This window comes from Vanessa atalanta, chromosome 1, assembly GCF_905147765.1.
Source record: "Vanessa atalanta chromosome 1, ilVanAtal1.2, whole genome shotgun sequence".
Lineage (NCBI taxonomy): Eukaryota > Metazoa > Arthropoda > Insecta > Lepidoptera > Nymphalidae > Vanessa > Vanessa atalanta.
In genome coordinates this window covers 11,755,130-11,777,782 of record NC_061871.1, presented here as the reverse complement: position 1 = coordinate 11,777,782, position 22,653 = coordinate 11,755,130, and the positions used below count along the sequence as shown (strand labels likewise).

The window sequence follows — 22,653 nt, the reverse complement described above, 5'->3', positions numbered from 1 at the left end:
ATACTAAGTTACTATTTTTATAAAATAATTGTTAAATATTAATAAAAAAAATTATAATACTCTTATGTTAAAAAGGAGTTTTATTCGATACCGATTTATGAGTTTATTTATTTCCTCTTCGAATTTACCAACTAATATCAAAAATACACGAATGCATGTATTGTATAAATAAATCAAATGAATGATAATCAATGTAGGTGTATTCTTGGCAACGATCGAATGTAAATATTATCACAAGAAGTCCCAGAAAATATGTTTGTAGGCGCTAGTACGAGTAAGTATTTAATAACGAAACTTTCCATGTCTCCCCTGTTCTTTTTAACGTCCACCAGTCATTCATGAAAGCGTGACGTCACTGTTGCATACTTAAAATATTTTCCTTCTGACGATAAATGAATATTTTTGGAAACGATATGTTTCTATTTTGGCGTAGGTAGTGCGTCGAAAGAACAGCTTAATTATTACAAGAAGTCGAATCTGGCTCTGGGATGCCGAGAGGGGTACTCCCTGACGTGTGCTACCGGTGAATTCGTTTTGTTAGGGTTCCGTCGTTTAAAGTTTTGTTGTATTCGGTTTTATCTCATGATTTTGAATTAAAATTAAATTAAAACCCAATTCGGTAATATTGGTTTTAAATTGCCGCTTCCTATGTTTTTTACGGATGAATTTATTGTTTTATTGATTGTATGTGTGGTAATGTTGTAGAGCAAAATACAGGCTTGAAATACTACCATTATAAAAATAAACAAGTTTGACGTATATGTTGCAACCGAAAAATTTTGTCTTTTATTATTCTCCCGCCTACGGGACCCTATCAAACGCGTAGCCCGGCACGATCATGTCGGAATTATTTTTATGTAGAGTGCGAGCGGGAGCGGCGCGGGCGCGCGTATGAGCGTGTGGTGTAATAGAGCGCAAGTGGCGCAGCGGGCGAGCATTGGCAAGGTGCCCGCGCCGCCGCCAGTCCCCGGAGTGCCGGCTCGACTGCCGCCTGCGCCGCGCCGCGCCCTAAACGTTCCCACCCCCAGTGAACCCACGAACCATAATCCCATTACGATTTTACGCATGCGACGCTCACGACTATATATCGCTTTTGCACCATAAAACCACTCCATTGAGATAACTAATTTTCCGCGCTACGAGACGTTTTCTGACGCCTAGTTCAGAGCTGCCGATTTAGGTCGCCCGGTTCGAACAGAGCAGCAAGATATTTTTATGGCCGATGTGCGGTGCAGACTTACGAGCGTCTTGATCACGTTGCTAGTTACATGAATTATTATTAATAGCGTAGAACCGTTAAACTCATTCCATAAACAATATCGAGTGATGTGCTTAACGCACACTATACGGCCTTCCTGGACTATATTTTGGATAGGAAGTTACTTGGCGAGAAACAGATAGGTTTAGATGTAATGATATTGGCATTTAGGGTTGAATCGTTGACATTTTTGAATTGCATTTGCTAGTAGTTTGATTGTGGTATTCCAAAAATGCATCATTTATATCCGTTGGCGAAGGGTGACCCGCTGTGTCCACTGGGTTTTCACCCGCAAGTGCGTTGGCCGACGCGTTGCAAGCGTTGCTTTCGCGACTACAAGGAGCACGGTGGTCGGAAAAAAGAGGAAGATTTTACTGCATCTACGCCGAGTCTCTCCAGTTGGAACTCACCATCATCACGGTACGTCACAAAATTTAGGTCACACAAATTGTCTCCTATTGTCATTATCCTTAAGACTATTCAATCAATTGAATAATTCTATTTCTGGAACAGCGACTACGACCGACAGTTGTGGTAGTTTTTCATATCGAAACAAACGCAACTCAAAATACATATTTAAAAGAGATGTAATGAGAGGGAAAATCACGATAAAAACGTCGTCACAAACATTTCAGTTAAAATCCTACCATTAACTCAATAAAAATCTTTTACCTAAATAAGCAAACTATGAATTCACTGTATGAATATAAAGTCATTCGTAGCTTAAAAACCTTTATCAGGGTAACTACCCGTTATATAAATGTTATAAATTAACTTATGGTAACTCCTCGTCCTTCCTACTCCTCATCTAGGGCTGGCCAAGGATTATTAACTCATTTTTTACTTCGTCTTGAATAATTTCGATATTAATAATTGTGAACATAATTTTTAGACTTTCCTTTGATATGATTTCAATCGACCTATATGTATTCATTGATTTATTAAAAATAGCATTCGATTTAAGCCATTTCAACTCGATTATAAGTCAATAATAATCTAATTTTATGATTATAAATGTAGATATACATATAAAGTAAATTAAAGGTTTATTTTATAGAAAACACATTAAGAAATGTATTATTAGATTGAGGTAACATTTCACAAGATCAACAAAAAAACCTACCTACCTATTACAATACAATTAACACATAATGAAATTCCAATAATGCACCTGAAAAAACAATAATTTCACGTGGAAACTACTGAACTTATCAGAATCGTCGAGAGGGTATTATATTTTTTAAATGCCATTGATCCTTCCCTATTTTTTATTTAGTGTCCTTTATATATTGTATAAATGTAATATACAGTAACAACCAGGAGTACTATTCTGTAAGAATTCTCTTCGTATCTCACTCGTAAAATGTTGAATGTTTTCAACAAAGATACGCTATTTTGATGCGTTTATCCTTTTGATGTTATTCTTACTATTGCACATACCTTTCACTCATTCTTCTCCTTAGTTCATACAGAATACATTCATTTGGGTTAAATCGCCTTTTATCGATCGATTTTCTTACATAAATCGTTGATCATCTGTTATTAAATGGTTTGTTACCTTTTTTCAGAAGTGACTTTTATACCTACAAGAAAAATACAAAAAAAAATCGACCTCAATACAGTTTCAAGTAGGTGTAATACGTGAAAACTCAAAACTATTAGGGAAAAATTGCGAAAAGCTAATTAAAAATTCGTAAAAGAGTCTAGAGGTCGATTTGATTAACTAAAACTGTGTGTATCGATAATATTTTTTATTAATATTTAATTATCCACGCAAGCCAGTGAATTCATGTATAAAGTAGGACTCAAAATAAATAGTAAGTATTCCAAAAATGACAATGTATAGACTACAAATTTATTTTAAAGATAACAAATCGTACATTAGTGCAACTTTTACCTTTAGTAGGTACCCCTTCATTAACATACGAACCTTACGAATTATTTACAAGACTCAGGTACAATGAACTTAAATGTCTTAATAATACATTAAATAAATGGTTAGTTAGGAGGGTCGACTAATCAAAGACAATGAGATATACCTAAACATTGACAGTTTCACTACTTTTTATTCCTAACGGACACCACGAGCAATGAAATGAAAAAAAGGAATACGAATCCAACTTCTAGTAAAGCCTGATTAAAAAACGATTATTTTCAAGACGAATGAAAATATGATTGATCACTTTTTAATATTAATTAATGTAAATAATTCACTAATTGTTATATCAATTTAAAATCTATCTGTACAATTCGGGGAATATTTTATGCTCAGTAGGTACTCATTTAATAAATAATTTCTAAATAATACTATTCTAATATTTGTTTTTACACGAGATGAAATATGAAGGATAATAAATATGCCAATATATTCGGCGGGAAAAATTACAGATAAAATATAAATGAATATTACAATAACACAGACTTTTAGGTAAATATTAGATTTAGTGTAAATTGTAGTTTAATTGATATATTTGAGGTGTAAATTCATAGAAGTAACTCAGTAATTTTTCATTACTGATAAAGCAATGCAAATAAAGTAATTATTTGTTTTTTTACTACAAAACACTCGCAGTTTTATGAACAAATTGATAACAAAGAAAATGTGACCGTGGTGTCTGGAACCATAAATGTTAAATCATGGCACTATTCCAAATCACTAAACATTTTCTCGGATTGTTTGCATTCCTCTAAGAAACGCTCACCGATTGACGTAATAATCTAACAAACAACGTTAATATTTCAGCACCTGAACATTTTTACAATGTGCTTAATTAGGTTAAAATTAACATTACTTGTAATTTAAATAATCTTTTGGTACCTGATTGTGAAACTTTGTACCGCCTAGATTGTCATCAGTTATTCCACCGGAAAACAGTTTTTTTTTAGTATTATCTGTTGCTGCTATCCGATTTTCGAGCGATTATGTGTTACAGGGACATTTCACAACTTTGGTTCCAAGGTTGGCGGGACTTGGATGTTATTATTTTTTATAGTATAAGTAGGCGGACGGACTTTTACAGGATTTCGTTGGCAAATGGGCCACCTAATGGTACGTGGTCGTAGTAAGTAGTTTAAGTAAGCAGTACTAGTCTACTGGTGACCACTTATCATATAGTAGCATGGAATATCCTTGACTATAAAATGAAAGGTTGATCATTCTGATTTAAAACAATAATGATTTTTGTTTATTGCTGAATACCATATCCAGGTACAAAAAAATCAAACCAAATGTACTAAAAGAGCAATGTTGTATCGTAGATTGAATATCATAAAAATAATTCAAGACGGGATATTTGATATTAATAATAAGATAATTACTCAATACATATGTGTATTATATTTAATTGTTACTGATAAGCACATGTGTTTAGATTTTCATAATAAGAATTGCATCTATTGTATAATTTGACAATATTTCTGGTACTATATCAACACATCGATTACTACTTACTACTTTAGTAATATATATATTTGAAAAATAATCCCCATCACTACACACGTTACTGGCTTGTATTACTATTAAATAATTGTATTAATAATTAAAAATTACATCATTCTATTTTACAAATGCGATATTATCTGTATTCAGCACCGAGATTTTCGAACTGGTGATAATAAATAAATAAATATTGGACAACGTCACATACATTACTCTGATCCCAATGTAAGTAGCTAAAGCACTTGTGTTATGGAAATCAGAAGTAACGACGGTACCACAAACACCCAGACCCAAGACAACATAGAAAACTAATGAACTTTTTCTACATCGACTCGGCCGGGAATCGGACCCGGGACCTCGGAGTGGCGTACCCATGAAAACCGGTGTACACACTACTTGACCACGGAGGTCGTCAGGAGTTTCAAAATAGTGAAAGTAATTTCTTTTAAATTTCCCACCACTGAAAATGGTTCACCTTACTTCTAAAAGGTACTGGTACTTATTCCCAATACTACTCCAGTGCGAGTATATAAACATGTAGCAGAATATCATTCGACACATGTTATTACGTCGTTTCCCTTGACCGCTGAGCACGAGATGAATTATAAACACAAAATACGCACATAAAACTCAGCGGTGCTTGCCCGGTTTTAGAACTCCGACGTTCTGTTAAAATAAACGAGTTCTATCCAAAGGGAGATGTAAGCTTTACTTGATGGTAGGTAGAGCATTGTGGAAACTATTCTGGGTAGGTACCACCCCGTCATCAATAATTCTACTGTAAAACTTAAACAACACTACTACTTAATTTCAAAGGTGGTGGCGCATTGTCGGTGTAAGAAATGTTTTTTTTTTGTGCAGCGTCACACTTTTCTCCAAATGGAGTTTTTGCCAGTCTGTCTATCTTTTAAATATAAAAAATCTGGTAGGTATATGTGAAATACAAAAATGTGAGGAGTTACAATATTACTCCAGTTCTAATTTATTATAGATGATTAATATATTCTGCCGTGCACGAATACATTAACTGGACTATTAGGTACTTACTTACGTAAACATTTAATCTACCACTTACATTAAGTATCAACATTAATTTTATTTATTAGACAAGGTTATATTATAATTAGAGTAGGAACTGCTTTTCAAGAAATTGCCTTATAATATTCAATTATATCCATTAAATTAATCGTAAAGCTTGTTAAAGCACGAGTAGTAAGTAGTAAGTAACTAAGTCGTACCAACTCCTCGAATGGGATCAGAAACGAACCTGTAAATTTCCGATCGTTAGACCGTCAAAAGACTTCTAAAAAGGTCAATAATACCAATGACTTAAAAAAGTTCGCGGCATTGGATGCGGTGATTTAAAAAGAGAACCGGAGGAGCTTTGAAGCAACTTATCTCTTATTTGATAGTCGTTATAATTAATGAATGCTAATATTATATGCTTCAAATACTATCGGAATTAAAGTCACACAATGACAAACGGATAGACATAAAGACATGCAAGCCCAGATTTAAACAACCACACAAAAAAACCTAGAAAATTGAATCCGAGCCTGTATTCAACACGTCGATGTCGATACAGCAGACGGTCCGAAATGCAGTTCATTTCGGACCGTCGAATCTTCCTGTAAAACTACGTCCAAGTAATAAATTAATATTATATTAGTATCTCAATTATTATAATAATCTAAATGATTATTCAAAACAGGAGCCGTGAAGATGAAAATGGTGCAGTAGGTGAGAAGGTGACACGTGGTTGGGCTTCCAGCTCGAACCTCAGTACTATTGATCCATCCAAGAAAGATGCCTTCTCCACTGGTAATTATAACAATATCTGCATTCTTTTAAAAGGTAATTTAAAATATTCCTAGTCCGTTTTATAATGGATTAATTAGTAACGGGTTAAAAAATCAAAACAGACTTTTGACTGTACATACATATAGTCATATAAACAGTATGTACCTATGTTAGGTCATTAATTATACGGAGACATTAATTATTAAATATAAGAAACGCTCCGGTACTTTATAAAAATCGGAATTAATCGAAAAAAAACGTTATCGTTCTACAGAACATCTTCTGTATAAAAATATTATTGAATATAAACAACTACCTATAATATAAAAAATTAACAGCTTATAACATATTCGTAATATAGATATACTACTATACAAAACTAAGAATTCAGGTGTATAATTAAAAATCTTTTTAGGGTTCAGTAAAACGAGCTCATCGTGGACGTCGACGCCAGACTTGGGGGCCAACGAAACTGAAACCAGTACTGCAGTTACAATCAGTCTTAAATTACCTAAACGAAGAAACACAGGTCCCTTACCTTCCATAGATACGGGTCAGAATAATACAGGTAAAAAAATACATGGTGTATAAATTTGCAAAAAAATATAGTCCTTGTTAAATTAAAGGCGGTATCATGAGTGTGAACAAAACAATTGACAGATAGATTTAAAAACAAATAGTAAAGATTAACCGATTCTAGTTTAAACAATTTTATGTACCTAATAGTAAATAATAATCACTAAGTTTGAGCTAGAACCATAACTTTACAATAATATTAAGGAAAAACCGCAATAAATATAAACAGAGATAATATATGCAGTACCTGATGTGTAACCATATTCACAGAAACAGTGACAGTGCGTCGACCGTCTCCATCTCCTCCTCCATCAACCACGGCTCAGTTCACTATAAACAAAAATGACTCACTCGCTGAACGAGTGCGAAAGGTATCAACGCCAATTTTTATTTATGTCAAATAAATTACACAATCAAACTATAAGTAAAAAATCTTTACACTATCTTATCACTAAACTATTTATCCCAACTAATGTGTCTAAGTAAGGCTCTTAATGGATATTTACCGAGACGATTTGTGACATTGTACTAATCGAAAGAATAACTGTGCTTGGATGTTACGCGTTTGTTACAAATACGTATATAAGACGATCAATTAAATTGATGAAAATAAATTGATTCAGTTAATCTGACTATGTCAGACGAAACGACTGAGAATTGAAACGAAACATTACAAATTCTACATTACCTACTACTAAAGTTGTAACATTATCGATGTGAGCACTCTAATATAGATGGACCTACTCGAGACATCATACTTCATAGTTATACTTTCAAAACAAGGTAAAATGTTTTCGCGACAGTCATCCCATGACTGTTCGGTATTTTTATCAAATTAACGAAAACTAATCGTTAATAAATGTATGGTACCAAACAGTTTTATTATTAAGATTTTATATTATGTGTAATATAAAAATACTAAAATAAAAAAAAAACGAATTGTCTAGCCATTAAGCATGCGGTTAACGCGTGTCCGACTTTAAAAACAGATATTTTAAAGAACAATGGGTAAAATTACACAATCTTCCAAATAATTATCATACTATGTACAAAAAATAAGAATATCTTACAGAAATTTTTTTTATCTTATAATGGCTTCTTAGAATTCAATACAAAATGTTCTGAAGTGAACCTAAGTGGGTCATCTCGATAGAAATGCTTGAACCGCTTTCAACTCAATCTGTTTCGTTGTGATGCCCAAAATAACTAAAAGGTCATCGTCAAAGTTTGTGCTTGGCAAAGAAGAAGGCAGTTAAATTTATTAAGGAAGTATTCCATTTATTAATTAAATTATGTAACGTATAATAAAATAAATTTATTATCATTATATATTCAGTATCTATTATTTAAATATTTTATAATTCTCTTTGAAGAAATTTTAGATTATAAAAGCATAGATTTTACTTGCATATAAGTAGGCTAAAGCCTTCCCGCGTACTGTCAAATATATAGACCTTATTATATATTATATATATAAAACCCACAGATAATTAATTTGTTTATTAACAATTTGGGATAATCCTTATAGTTTATTTTTAAAACCCTAATATAAACAAAGATATGAGTTAACATTTCATAAGTCCGAATCAGTATTATATTATGATTTTTGCAAATACTTTAGATGAACCTTATGAAAGCTCAAAGTAGTTTTGATAAAGAATCGAGCATTGAGAAAGAAAAGGAAAAACGAAGTACATCGCGAAGCAAAGAAGAAGAAAAGACGAGTCGACATAAAGAAGAACGAGTTGTAAAAGAAGACGTCAATTTCTTGATGCAGGTAACTAGCATCGTTGTACGACTTACATCAATTAATTTTATTTGTTACACTTATTACTTAATAGTCTCTTTGTTGTTGCAGGTAAAAAGTAGTCGTAACAGTACCAATTCCAAACCACCGATGCGTGGCGGTCCGTCGCGTGAAAAGGAAGACACATCTGATGATGAAGCAAGCACAGGTGGCACCGTCACCACTGACACAGAAACGACGCTTATTGATCCAAACATTAAGGATTATCAAGTAAATATTTCAGCTTTAAATACGTATTCAATATTTATTAAGTATATTGAACAGTAAAAGTTTTATAAAAATAATTATTTCATTTAGGACCAAATAGAAAGTCTCAATAAAGAAGTCGATCTTCTAAGAAAACGTTGCGAGCGAGTCGAAAAAGAAAAAAGTGATATTCTACTTCGAAGGTTGGCAAATATTGACACAACAAATAAATATTCCACTGGTCGTTCTTCGGAAGTCCTCAAACTACAACAGAAAGTTAATGAACTTACTACTCAAAATGAGGACTTGAGAGACGAAAAGAAACATCTTTCTTTAAGGATAAAAGAGATGGAAGCTGATATTGAAGTAAGTGTTACTGTTTCTATATGAAATTATTATTACTCTGACTTTAGTCATTACATATACATATTTTTTGCAGTCTCGACCATCTGTAGAAGCTCAAACTCGCCAAATAGAACAATTAAGATCAAAATTATTAGCAGCAGAAACTCTCTGCGAAGAATTAATGGATGAAAATGAAGATATGAAAAAAGAGTTAAGAGACCTCGAAGAAGAAATAGAAGAAATGCAAGACAATTTCAGGTATATATAATAGGTACACCAATTACGAATGTGGATTTGTAAAATGACGGTTTTTATATACAAAATAATACAATGCTTTATTTTAGAGAAGACCAAGCAGACGAATACTCCTCTTTAAGAAGAGAATTGGAGCAGACGATAAAAAACTGTAGAGTTTTATCATTCAAATTAAAAAAGACTGAACGCAGGGCCGAGCAGCTGGAACAGGAGAAAGCTGATCAAGAAAAAAAGTTATTAGAAGTAAGTATTGTATTGAAGTTAAAATGTTATATGACCACCAATCTATTTATTTACGTAGGGCAACGAAATTTCTCGGGCCAGTGTTGATTTTAGCTAAAGATTATTGACTATTAATGCCTTTTAAAATTTAAACCTGCTCTACGAAGATTGTGTTTAGATTTTTACACCCAAAACACTAAAAACAAATAATTTATGATTTGTCTCTTAAAAACTTTAACATATAGTAATTTATACTTTATTGTATAATATTCGAAATATTGTAGATAGTAGGAGGTGCAGAAGGTCTTCAGCGAGAGAATCGTATCAAGGAACTGGAAAAAGAGGTTGCGCGCTCCAATGAAGTGGCGTTGCGGCTACAACGAGATTTGGCCGACGCTAACGCAAAGCTGGCTGCCGCTTCCGGTGCACCACCAGCCAATGTTAAGAAACAGACTCTCCTTACAGATGGTGTAAGAATCATATTCATATTTGTCTATACATATTAGTATCTTATTTACGTATTTCTTCAGGTAAATGTATGTGATAGAATTTAATTTGTAACGAAAATAATTTTCGCAGTAATCGTGCCATTATTTCATGTGTTTACATCCTTTGTGTTCTTTAAATAACAATCAATCAATGTATCGAACGCGTGTGATTATTTTAGGAACTATTATAATATGTTAAAAATAAAGTTACTTAAAAATAATGGCAATTATTTTAACAAATTATTCTGTAGATTACATACAAATTTTTATTAAATTTACGGCAGAAAGTATCTCGTTCATCACTTACGCGAGGTGGCAGTCAAGAAGATCCTGCGCAGTTACTGCGTGATTTGCAAGATTCACTGGAACGTGAGGCCGACTTAAGGGAACAATTACGCAATGCTGAAGAAGAGGTACTGAAATTTATACTTAAAGACTTATTGCCAATGCTTACGAACCTTATGCCTAACGCCTTTAAAGATATAGTTTCTAACTAATGAGTGTATAAAAGCATTGCTATATTTTCTTCAGTTCATTTTAATAGATTATTTCTAAAGGAAACAAGGGATCGAAAAAGTTATTTTTTTATTCAAAAAACCTTTTTAATGATATTTAATATTTTATTATTAAAATGACAAACATAATAGAGTATAAACTATTAGCTTTGAAGGTAATCGTATAGTTTATTTATAAATTAAATGAGACTGGTTGATTTTTTCTTTCGATAAGTATACATTGTATAATTATATACATAGCTTAAAATTTGGTTTTTATCTTAATTAAAGAAAGCTAATGGACTACTTTGTTAATAGTAGTAGAAATGATTTGATTGCATTTAATAGAACTCAGCCAACTGGCCCTTTTCCAAGTTCTATCTGACTCAACAAGTTCGGCACAAATATACCATCCCTAAATAAGTCTTTCTACTTATTATTATCTTTGAGACGCAATATTTTTTTGATACCTTAAACAATTTGCAAGCTTAAATATTATCTTCAAACAGGCTAGTCGATATCGACAACGCTTCGGAGGCAAACAAATACCTCCACCACCGAAACTTCCATCGCCATCAACGCCTCATCTTACTTCTAACCTTGCTGCCAATGATAGTAGAAATAAATCTCTTCAACGAATCCTAGATATGCAATATACCCTAGAAAATAAATTATCTTCATTAGATATAAGCGACTTATCTATAGGCGTTAATCAAATTACTCAGTCACCTCAAGATGTTGCTACTTGCTATTCCGAAGGCTGTCAAACGGACCCTGTAATCTATCATGACGTGGCTAATGATACTAAAAAAATTACACTAGACTCGTGCTTACAAATACATATTCTGACGTCAGATATGTACAGTCAAACGAATAACGCATTTTTAAAACACAAACTTATTCAAACTGATTGTTTTAATATAAATGGTTATTCTCAAACAGATAAGACAAAAATCAAAGATACTTGTACTCAAACAATTGGAACATTATTAAATGATAAATGCTTTCAAATAAGCCACACAAAATTGGAACAAACACAAAGTGAAAATAAAACATATGATGATAAAAATACATTAACCGATATATTCGGTTTAACTGATTGTAATAAACAAGATGTTGACGATAAGTTAAATAAAAACATTAAAGATTTCAGAAAACGAAAAGACAAATCCGATAGTCCTCCACTTTCTTCTGATAAAGCTGAAACATCTTCCAAAAATAATATACAATTTCCTTTTGCATTGTTCAATCCGTTGGCAGCAAGGGTACCTATTGTAGGTATATATCTGAATTTTAATCAAAATTATGTATGTATAAATAACAGTATCCCTTCATGTTAGCATAGAATTGATATTTTCACCATTAGTTAATAATCAACTAACGAATATTTTCAGGCAAATAACTTGCGTAAAACTGCATCAAGAGTTGAGGACGACAATGAGTCCTTACTTCTACAGCTGAAGAAAATGGCTACCAAAGCCAGAAGTACGTCCAATTCTAATTGCCAATTCTCAGTTTGTGTATTCCCAAATCCCAATGAACCCACTTTATATCACCCTGCCTAACATTAAATCATCTCCATTATTTTGTTCCGTAACGTGCCTAAAGGTTGCCTACCTACCTGTTACCTTTTCTTTTGGACCTGCAACCCTTCAACGTTGTTGCTAACATGCTTTGCCTTTAGGGACTTTCTTAAAGTCTACGTAGAAAATTCAATCAATACCGCGTATCTTTCGGAGGTAGCCATTTTCTCCAGTTCAGCTTGAGACCTGACTATCAATAAAATGGAGTTTTGAGTGACTTACAACTATTAGTATGTAATAAACTAAAATTTCTAATGTATATGCTTACTTAACAGTAACATCGCCATCGCACTGTACTAAAATATGGTTTTTGTTATATTAGTTAGCGTCTTTGCAACTTTTTTATGTAATAATTATTTAATTTTACAGCAACTGGCCGCAAGCTTTCACCATCACCCCCTACAAATAGACTTGCTATTGAAGCCCCTAATGAAAAAGATGAAGGTATATCAGATGAAGAGGATCCAGCAGAATTAAGAATATTACTAGAACTTAACGAACAGGTATTATCAGTTGTCATTTACAACTCGAAATTAAAGTTTTGTATTAATGTACTTTTAAAAATTTTAATTAACGGTTTAATAAGTACGTGTGATGTGGTTTAACAGGAAGCTGCTGTTTTGCGAAAAAAAGTGGAAGATTTGGAACAGGACAGAGAATCTTTAAAAAAACAAGTGAAAGATCTCACTGACAAAATTTCTAAAACTAAACCAAATACTATTTCGTCTGTTACGTTACGCAGAACTACGCCAAAGAGTAATTTAGCCGAAGAAAAAGTGAAGGTAAATAAATCAATTACATATAAATTATTTTGCCTTTGACATGCATTTTAAGTTTTGTAAGTTCTATATAATATAGGTGATTTAAAAATGTGACATTTGTAAATCGGCATTTGAACCGATGATCAAACTTTAACAACAATAACCACTAATTAGAGTAATGGCGTATTATTATCCTAAATATAGGATCTTAAAAAGATCATTAATCAATGTTTTCAAATTTAAGCACTAAATAATCAATCAGTTTGGATGATTTTTATACAAAAAAAGAGATCGTCGTTCACTTGCAGGTGCTTGAAGACGAAATAGCTGAATTGAGAAAAAAACTTATAGGCAAGGAAAGAGATTGTGAGAGGTTGCACGCAGAACTTAGCCTCACTCAAAAGAAACCTAAAGCATCACTAATAAAGAGCAAGTAAGTAAGCTTACGAATCGATATTACCCAATAATCATATCGTTTACTCTATTAATTATATATCTACTCTACATATCTATATCTATACTTATGATACAGGCGTTTAATACTTCATAACTACAATTACTTATATAATTTTAGGTCTTTAGATGGACCCAGTGATCAACAAAATGTAGATTTAAAACGACAACTTCAAGTCATAGAGCAAGAAGCAAATGTTTTAAGAACTAAAACACAAACTCTAGAAGCTGACAATGAGAAATTGCAAGCTGAAAATAAGAAGCTACAAGTGATATATTTTTTTATTTTATATTTAATAGCTTTATTGTTAAATCTAAGAAGTTAATATTCGTAACTATTCACTGTTGTACCTATGTTATTTATATATTTAAATACGATATGAAAATTACCTTAAGCAAAATAAAACCTAACATACATTTCGTACAAAGTAAATTAGTGTGTTAGCATAATTGAAGAAATATTTTATAGAAGATAAAAAATCACTAAACTAATATTTGCATATTTTCAATATTATATTAATATTTGATTGTTTATGAAAACATTGCTTAACTAATATTTCAGTTACTAAAAAATACAAAAACGCTGAAGACAGACAAATCTCTTGATCAAAGTACAACCAAACTAAGTCAATTAGAAAATGAACTTAAGGAGGCCCTGGCGAAAATAAAAGAATTTGAAAGTAATAAAGAAGAAAAAACGGAAAAGAAAGTTCGTTTTGGCGAATCTAAAAAAGAAGCAGATGCTCTGAAAGTCAAACAAGACGAACTTGATAAATTAAAACTCAGCTTTAACAAGGTTTGTAATTGTAAAAGTAGAAGTTAATGCCTTTCAATGTGAACTGACTGACTGAAAATTAAACTAGAATAAACTATTTTTCATCATCAATGTTAAGAAAAGTTATCATTACTATATTTTTTCACAATAATTTTGTTTGAAACTCAAAGCCCTCTATTAAATAGTGATTATTGTTAAAATCCCATGGTCGTATTAAATTCACTATAATTCTTGAATCAATTATATACATTTGGTGGTTGATAATTATTTCAAACATTTAGGTTGAAAAAGAAAAAGCTAAGTTACAAGCTACATTAAAGGAATTAAGAGAAGACGCCCTAAAATCATTCAAACCAAGAACACCGAAAAAGATAACAGACATCACAACAAAATTACAAATGAAAAGAATGGTGGAAGATCTAGAAAATGAAATTGGTAAATATTACTGAATTCAATGGAGTGTAAAGTTTATTTAATAATAATTACGTTTCGATTTAATAAAATTTACATTTTTTAGGAGAAATGTACGTCATTATGAAAAATGCCGGACTCTCATCTAAAGATGTAGCCGTTAAAAGCCAAATAGAAAAAGATATAGAAAATGTGAAGACAAAATTTAATAAAAGTGAAACTGAATTTACAAACGAAAAAAATCGTTTGCAAACTGAAATTTCAAAACTTAAAGAGTTAAATACTAAATTAGAGTCTGAAAATAAATCCACGGCAAGCAAGTTTAAAGCTCTAGAAACAGAAAATAATAAAGCAGTTGCTGAATGTAATGCACTCAAGGAAGAGAAAAAAAATCTAGAAGCTCAAATTAGTAAACTTAATGCTGATATAAGTAAGTTAATCAATGAATATAATGTCACTTGAATTTTATATAAAAAATTAATGCGTCACATTGTTAACGACTAGAATAGTCATTTTATTATTGCATGTTACTTTTATACGTTTCAGAACACAATAGTTCACAACAGACGGCTATGTCAGACTGTATGAAAAAAATCGAAGAACTCAAAAAGGAAATGGATACAAAAGACAAGGAAATGGATAAATTGAAAAAACAAGTGGAAATTATCAACAAATTAGAACAAGACAAAAGTAAACTACTGAAGGAAGTATGTTTCTTAACTGATGACAAGTTACGAAATATTATTATAATATTAATAATATTATTATTTTTATTATATCTTACTTACAGGTTGGCGATAAAACTAAAAAGTTAAATGATCTAGAGAAAAAACTAAAAGAAGCTGAAGATAAATGTAAGAGAACGGAAAAACTGTTAGCTACACGAAAAGATCGCGTCACAAAATTAGAAAAAGAGGTAATTGGAGAGATTTTTGTTTTTCTGTAAAAAAAAATATTTTAATGTTAGTACTGTACTGGTATAAATACAAACAACGTTGCTTTTACATGTAGTTCACAAATATATTTTTATATTAGCTATCTGAAGAAAAAGAACAAACGGAAGCACTAACGAATTCAAAGAGACGTATTTCCATTGATCTTACAACTGAAAAGGATGAAATTCAAACTAAACTGTTTAAAACAGAGGGCAAACTAATAAATTTAGAAACAGATATGAAAGAAATGAAATCTGAATATGAAAACAAAATAACTAACTTGGAGTCTACCGTAGCTGCAAAAGATAACCATATAAAGCAACTGGTATTTAAACTTACCGTTTGGAGTCCATGGCATGAAAATATTCCCATACCCAAAGTCATGCATAATAGTTTTTTCTTATATTCTGAAAATTAAAATTTACGACTACCAATACCTATGCATGACCCCTTAGATCTTACGATACAGTGAAAATGTGACTTTAAAAGTGTTTCTTTTTTCTAGTTTTGTTTTTGTATAGAGCAGATACTAAATTAACATCATGATTGCCATATGTATGTTATCTTACACAATTGTGTTGCAGGAGGATGCATTACGGGAGACATCTACTCAAAAGTATGACGAGGCAATTTCATCTGTTGAAATGGCTCAACTGAAAGAGAAATATGAAAAGGTAAACAATGAAATTAAGGAAAAAGAAGAAGATTTGAAGAATTCTAAGAACAAACTACGTAATACTGAAGAGGAACTTTCGACATTGCAAACAGAAGTTACTTTACTTAAATCTAACCTCAATAAATTTGAAACTGAGAAGAACGATTTCGAAACTAAATTAAAAGCAGAGAAAAAAGAATCAACTTATTGGGAACATAAAGCGTCTGAACTTGATACAGATTTACAGGTGAGATTGCTTTTGTTTATTAATTTACATCAATTTATTTTGAGTATCGTTAACAATGAATATATATAATTTTCAGGCTGAAAGAAAAAAACTCGATCGTATGCGTAATAATCATGACAAAGATATTAAAAATAAAGAAGCTGAATTGGCAACACTTAAAGGAAAATTAAAAGTTTTAGAGCAATCTTCTGGAGCTGGTGCTAAAAGAATATCAGAATTAAAACAAGATTACGAGGAAAAACTTAAAAGTACGTAGCTACCACCACTACATACCACTACACAAAACGAAAGATTCGATTATTTAAAATTATTATTGATTTAAATTAACAATACTTTCAGAATTAGAACATTCACTAGCTGTTGAAAAAGCAGAATACGAAGAGTTAACGGGTAAATACGAATTATTAGAGGAAGAGCATGTTGTAACAAAAGCTCGGCTTACTGTTGACAAGGAAAAGGCGCAAAGGTATTATTAAATTTATTGAATGAAATAATTACATCCACCTCATCCAGCATCCAAATAAAAAAAATGTATTTTTATCAACAAAATTTTATAAATAATCGCTTCCTAATCCGTCATTATATTTTCTTCCAGTGAACTTATATTAGCACAAAAAGAATTAAATTCCACGATGGCTGAAATAAAATCATTACAAGATAACTACGACAGCCAGTTATCAAACTGGAATAAAGAAAAGTCCGAGATGCAGGTATAGTACAAAATATGAAAAACAAACATTTCTTTAAAATTTGTACTTAACTAAATTTTAAAGGTAAATATTTGCAGAAAGAAATATCATCACTTCAAGATCGGTTGTGTGGTGGAGGTTGGGAAGTGGAACGTGCAAGGCTCACAGCTCGCCTCGAGCAACATGAAAGAGATCTTCGCTCCGCCAAAGACTCACACGATGTGCTTACGCATCATCACGATTTAATCAAGAAAGAAGTAAGTCTAAAAAAATATTTTTATAACAATACATGTTATGTTTACTAGTTATGTTATATACAATCAGTGGCGTAGTTATCGTAGGGCCAGGTGCTGCAGTGCACCAGGGCCCCGGAGCTTAGAGGGCCCTCTAACCTAATCCTGTTAATAAAAATACTTTTTTTTCTATCTATATTTTTAAGGGCAATATTAAAGAGAAAGAAGGGGTGAGGGCCCGATACTTGTACTATGCACCGGGGCCCTTGCCCATCTAGATACGCTACTATATAAAATATAAACTATATCTTGGTTTTTATATTTGCAAATTGTGATACTAAAAGTACTTATAAATTAATGTTTTATAGTTGGAAGAAGCTCGGAAGAAACTTGAAGATTACGAGAGGGTTTCAAAGGTTCAGAGAACTTTGAAATCCGACAACGCTGAACTAGAAAGGGAATTATCATCGCTGAACACCCGTCTCGAACAAGCTGATAAGGCGCGGAAAAATGAAATTGCAGAAATCAAGACACGTTACGAAGCACAAATGAATACGATGAGAGATGAACTCAAATCATTACATAATCAAGTATCAAGATTTAGACGTGAACGCGACAACTACAAACAAATGTTAGAAACAGCCCAAAAATCAGTTAGTGAAATGAAAAATGGTGATAAAAGAGCCAAACGCAATTCAATTTCGAGCACCGATGAGGTAAATATTAATATAACAATTGTAAGTAGAATTTTATTAAGAATACCAACCAATGATCACCCATCAATTTCCCTTACAGGAAGAATACCGAAACAAGGTTGCGGTGTTGGAACAACAACTGACGTGCACAGAAGACGAGTTGTGCGAGGCGCGTTTATTAGCCTCAAAGCTCAACACCGAACTCATAAGCGAGCGCTCCTCCGCGGAAGTGCGTCTCTCTGAGATGCAATCTCGATTAAATGAAGTTAGTAAATTTTAAAAACCGTAACTGATAAAATATTTTTACTAAGCATCATCGCTCGTTCTTATGCAGATAAATTATGACAATTTTTTTTTATATTAAACAAGTCGAATATTTTTTTAGTATGAAGAAGAAAGACTGCTATCATCTGGGCGAGCACGTGTGGCGGGACTGGCGACGCGCATGGAGCTGGCGTGGCATAAGGAACGCGACGAGCAGCAACGGTTGCTGCACGAAACGTCCACATTGGCAAGGGACCTACGACAGACGCTATTCGAGGTACAATTCCACTCCGAACAAAAAATAGTAGTTGTTTTTTGTTAAATAAAGTTTTTACTTTTTTAAATTCAAATCATTGATTTTATTGATATTTAAAGCTGGAACGTGAAAGAGACAAAGAACGATTGGATATGAAGAGAAGAATAGAACAATTGAAGAGAACTACAGAGGAAGAGACAGAAGAAGCGAAGAAAAAGGTAGAACATACCACTGATTTATTAAATAATATGGAAATTTATATTTTTTTTAAAACGAAGCGCAAAAGTGTAAAATCATTAAGTAAATTTAAATTTATGGTTAAAATCAATTACATTATAACTATAAAAATTAGAATTGTGTCATGATTAGCACCAACAGCGTAATTATTGCAATGCGTATAAGAAGAAATATTTAAGTGCAATGAGAAAAAAACTCAGGATGGCATGGGTGGTCAGGAAGTTTCCGCCCAAATAAAATACATAATATCTCCATTGGTTTAACAATAAAAGCAGAAATTCAATCGATTAATTTAGTTTAATTCCTTAGAAACTGTAACGGTGTGGAAGTCATGGACCATAAGAAAAGATCGATTTCGATCGAAATAGTATTTTAACGCATGATCTTCTGTTCAGGTTACAGAGTTGCAATGCGACTTACTGGAGCTGCGGGACGCGCACGCAAAGTTGCGAACGGCCAACGAGAAACTTCGGCGCGATAAGGAGCGCCACGACCGCGATCGCGACCAGAACAAGCTACTAGTCGCTTCGCTTAAACGGACGCAGCAGGTAAACATATGCAGTAGGATAATTAATGGAAGAAATCGGATCATTACGAAAATCTTAGGAAGATTGCAAAGAACCGGACAATTGGAACCAAACGAAGGTTTATTAGAATCCTTCGAGCTATTTTTGGGTTTATTGATTTAAAAATATTTATGTAGCCCCATCATAAAAATCCGCGATATTAAATCTGAGTAGTCAATATCTTTCATTTATCTACTTTCATTAAAAATAAGTTATATTAAAATTTGCGAATAATGTGATGGAGATCGATTGTTAACATAAGATACATCTTGTAAAGATATCCAACAACAGCATAAGAACTGTTGTTTTACAAAACACCGGATTACGTCATGTCCACATGTTGATAATATAACTATTTTTTTAAAGATAAATCCATTTTATAGGAAGACGATCGAGTTATTACTCAACTACTGGAAACGATCGAAGACCTGATGAAGCAAAGCCCAGACTTATTCCGAAGTGAGCCTGCTGTTAAACCCGAGAAGAGCTTAATGACGCCAACGCCTCCGAGAAGAAACAGAGTGAGTAATATTTTTGACGATTATCTGTTTTTGTCAGATGGTAGGATATTTTAATAGTAGTATAAAAAAATAACGCTTTGTGTCAAATGTTGCAAGGTAGTCATGAGGTACCAAATATCAACAAGTATCTACCACATTTAGACTAATTGATTGTCTTTTAAATTTTGTATTACTATTACTAAAAACACAGTTTATGAACTTGTTTTACTATTCAAAACATGCTTATACGATAAGTTTTAAAAGAATAACGTGCATCTAAATAGACATCGTCACGAAAAGACCTGAGACGTTCATATGGCGACGAATATATTCACCTTTCTTTAGGTTTGTACAACTTTTTGTAACAAAAATGTTGAAATACGTAGGTTTGTACTTGCGGTTTAAGTTCTGTCTGTCCGTAGATAATGTTTCATTAAAAATTAAAAGACAAGTTTTAAAATACTAATTCATTATTTGTTATATTCAATATTAAAACGGTATATGGTAACGACTTTTATCAGGTAATCCATACTAATATTATAAATGCGAAAGTAACTCTGTCTGTCTGTCTGTCTCGCTTTCACGCTAAAACTACTGAACTGATTTAAATGAAATTTGGTACACAGATAGTCTAGAGCCTGAGAAAGGACATAGGCTACTTTTTAATTAGAAAAAAGGGTTGAAAAGGGAGATGAAATTCTGTATGAAAGTATTATCATTTTTTTATGTAAAATTCAAACGCGTACGAAGTCTCGGGCACAGCTAGTATTTTATAAAAATAAAATTAGCTAATTAAATCAATTGAAGGGATAAAATGTCGCATCTTTCAGTCTTCTAAGTCACGATCTCGATCCGGGACGCCGGAGAGCAGCGAGGCGCGCGCCGCGCACGAGGCCGCCTCCACGGCCGCGCGACTGCGCCGCCTCACGGACGAGCTGCGCGCCTCGCGCATCGCGGAGCGGCAACGCCGCCAGCAAGCTAGCGCTAGACGGTACGGTAGACGGCCTTACAAGTTCTTTTTTTTCCAACTATTAATATCGGACTCGGTCTATGCCTGCAACAGCTCAAATATTGTGCAGATAGTTTATGATATTCCGCGGGAATTCTTTTATTTCCCGAGATAAAATGTATTTTGTGTCCACCTCATCCTTTTCTGTTACTGCGACCATTCTCAAGGGCTAATGCAAATGCACTGTAAATATTATAGTGCACAAGTGTAAGCTCAAACGCCTAAGGCCTAGGAATACTAGTACTGCAAACTTCAAAACTCTAAGAATCTGTTGCTGGGAAATCCTTGATAGATTTGAGTCCAGGATTGCGGTCGTATAAGTTAGTCCAATATTAATATAATATATATATATATATATATATATATATATATATATATATATTAGCTCTATTTCTTATCCATGTTAATATTCTTCATTGTATGTTAAAACCCTCTTTTACGGAAATTTTAATTGCAAAAATTATAACAATAACTATAATGACTTTTCAAATATAACATTCTTATTATATATTATCTAAATTGATAATTATTATTTAAAAATGGATCAATCAGTGCGATGTCGACGGAACCACGTGACACACTATCGGTTACACCGGCCTCTCGGACGCCTTCCCGCGCACCTTCGCTGAAGAAACGATCCATATCGCTAGAACAAACTACTAAGGAACAGGTAACGAAATATTTATAAATGAAAAGCCAGCTGCCTCTTACATTTATTAACTTGATATTTTTCGTAAATCTATGAAGCAATATTGCCGTACGCAAAGTTACGGACTTTTTTCAGCCTAGCAACTTACGGCAAACTTTGTTTTAATTTATAGTTTATATTTATATCAAATTGTACAAGATAAACAGCTACAACAAACTGGATACTTAAGATGATCAAATTATACAATCACGTTATGATTTCAGAGTGCTATTTGGAAAACTGTAGACGACAACAGCGTATCGTCGTTGCAGTCTCTGGATGGTGATTCCGACATGCGAATGTTCACTATGCAACGTGATGCTAGTCTCGACAGGTAAGTTTTTTCTCCGAACAAACTGTGGTGATCGCACAATGGTGCACAAGAGAGTGAGCAAATTGGTGCAGTGTCTGTTCTACCAGTCATAATTTATAAATCACGTACAGGACCAATTGTTTTATGAGTGCAATATAAAACAAATTGTCGTTTTATACACAGCCGGTTATCAGGAGGATCGGTCCAAAGTGAAGTGTTGCCATCCGATAAAAAGAAGAAAAAGAAAGGCTTATTTGGTAAACTGAAAGAGTTCACTAAATCACGTTCCATCGATGACCACGTCGGCGGTGATGACTTCCGACCCATAGGAACTGTATCACAGGTATCAAATTAATCACTCTATCCCATAAATCGAAATGCTATCTTTTTTCTCTTAATTTTCAAACGCCTCTATCTAATGAGAAATTAGTAGAAGAAGTAGAGCGACATGGCTCTATAATTATTTTAATCTTTACATTATTATATAAAAAATCGAAAATTGTTCATTTATTT

The 22,653-nt window shown here is 32.8% G+C and overlaps 1 protein-coding gene across 3 annotated transcripts in view; it reads left to right on the top strand.

Moving 5' to 3' along the window:
- The first annotated feature begins 925 nt into the window (after nucleotides 1-925).
- Nucleotides 926-22,653, top strand: part of LOC125068198 (COP1-interactive protein 1) — a 23,749-nt gene continuing 2,021 nt past the window's right edge. Inside the window, exons 1-37 of one of the 3 annotated variants that reach the window (XM_047677253.1) lie at nucleotides 926-1,678; nucleotides 6,409-6,518; nucleotides 6,913-7,065; nucleotides 7,344-7,444; nucleotides 8,695-8,850; nucleotides 8,932-9,090; nucleotides 9,178-9,432; nucleotides 9,506-9,669; nucleotides 9,756-9,909; nucleotides 10,173-10,358; nucleotides 10,661-10,789; nucleotides 11,380-12,148; nucleotides 12,823-12,956; nucleotides 13,062-13,235; nucleotides 13,523-13,647; nucleotides 13,789-13,936; nucleotides 14,230-14,463; nucleotides 14,724-14,877; nucleotides 14,960-15,283; nucleotides 15,400-15,560; nucleotides 15,644-15,769; nucleotides 15,889-16,113; nucleotides 16,373-16,690; nucleotides 16,767-16,938; nucleotides 17,030-17,156; nucleotides 17,286-17,400; nucleotides 17,478-17,636; nucleotides 17,981-18,328; nucleotides 18,408-18,572; nucleotides 18,693-18,848; nucleotides 18,947-19,045; nucleotides 19,460-19,612; nucleotides 20,014-20,151; nucleotides 20,961-21,121; nucleotides 21,692-21,809; nucleotides 22,052-22,161; nucleotides 22,324-22,483. In XM_047677253.1, the coding sequence (XP_047533209.1) occupies nucleotides 1,491-1,678; nucleotides 6,409-6,518; nucleotides 6,913-7,065; nucleotides 7,344-7,444; nucleotides 8,695-8,850; nucleotides 8,932-9,090; nucleotides 9,178-9,432; nucleotides 9,506-9,669; nucleotides 9,756-9,909; nucleotides 10,173-10,358; nucleotides 10,661-10,789; nucleotides 11,380-12,148; nucleotides 12,823-12,956; nucleotides 13,062-13,235; nucleotides 13,523-13,647; nucleotides 13,789-13,936; nucleotides 14,230-14,463; nucleotides 14,724-14,877; nucleotides 14,960-15,283; nucleotides 15,400-15,560; nucleotides 15,644-15,769; nucleotides 15,889-16,113; nucleotides 16,373-16,690; nucleotides 16,767-16,938; nucleotides 17,030-17,156; nucleotides 17,286-17,400; nucleotides 17,478-17,636; nucleotides 17,981-18,328; nucleotides 18,408-18,572; nucleotides 18,693-18,848; nucleotides 18,947-19,045; nucleotides 19,460-19,612; nucleotides 20,014-20,151; nucleotides 20,961-21,121; nucleotides 21,692-21,809; nucleotides 22,052-22,161; nucleotides 22,324-22,483 (6,828 nt within the window). In that variant the 5' untranslated portion in view covers nucleotides 926-1,490. Of the gene's footprint in view, nucleotides 1,679-6,408; nucleotides 6,519-6,912; nucleotides 7,066-7,343; nucleotides 7,445-8,694; nucleotides 8,851-8,931; nucleotides 9,091-9,177; nucleotides 9,433-9,505; nucleotides 9,670-9,755; nucleotides 9,910-10,172; nucleotides 10,359-10,660; nucleotides 10,790-11,379; nucleotides 12,149-12,264; nucleotides 12,356-12,822; nucleotides 12,957-13,061; nucleotides 13,236-13,522; nucleotides 13,648-13,788; nucleotides 13,937-14,229; nucleotides 14,464-14,723; nucleotides 14,878-14,959; nucleotides 15,284-15,399; nucleotides 15,561-15,643; nucleotides 15,770-15,888; nucleotides 16,114-16,372; nucleotides 16,691-16,766; nucleotides 16,939-17,029; nucleotides 17,157-17,285; nucleotides 17,401-17,477; nucleotides 17,637-17,980; nucleotides 18,329-18,407; nucleotides 18,573-18,692; nucleotides 18,849-18,946; nucleotides 19,046-19,459; nucleotides 19,613-20,013; nucleotides 20,152-20,960; nucleotides 21,122-21,691; nucleotides 21,810-22,051; nucleotides 22,162-22,323; nucleotides 22,484-22,653 lie in introns of all 3 variants that reach the window. The other 2 variants (XM_047677270.1, XM_047677262.1) reach the window with 2 other exon arrangements.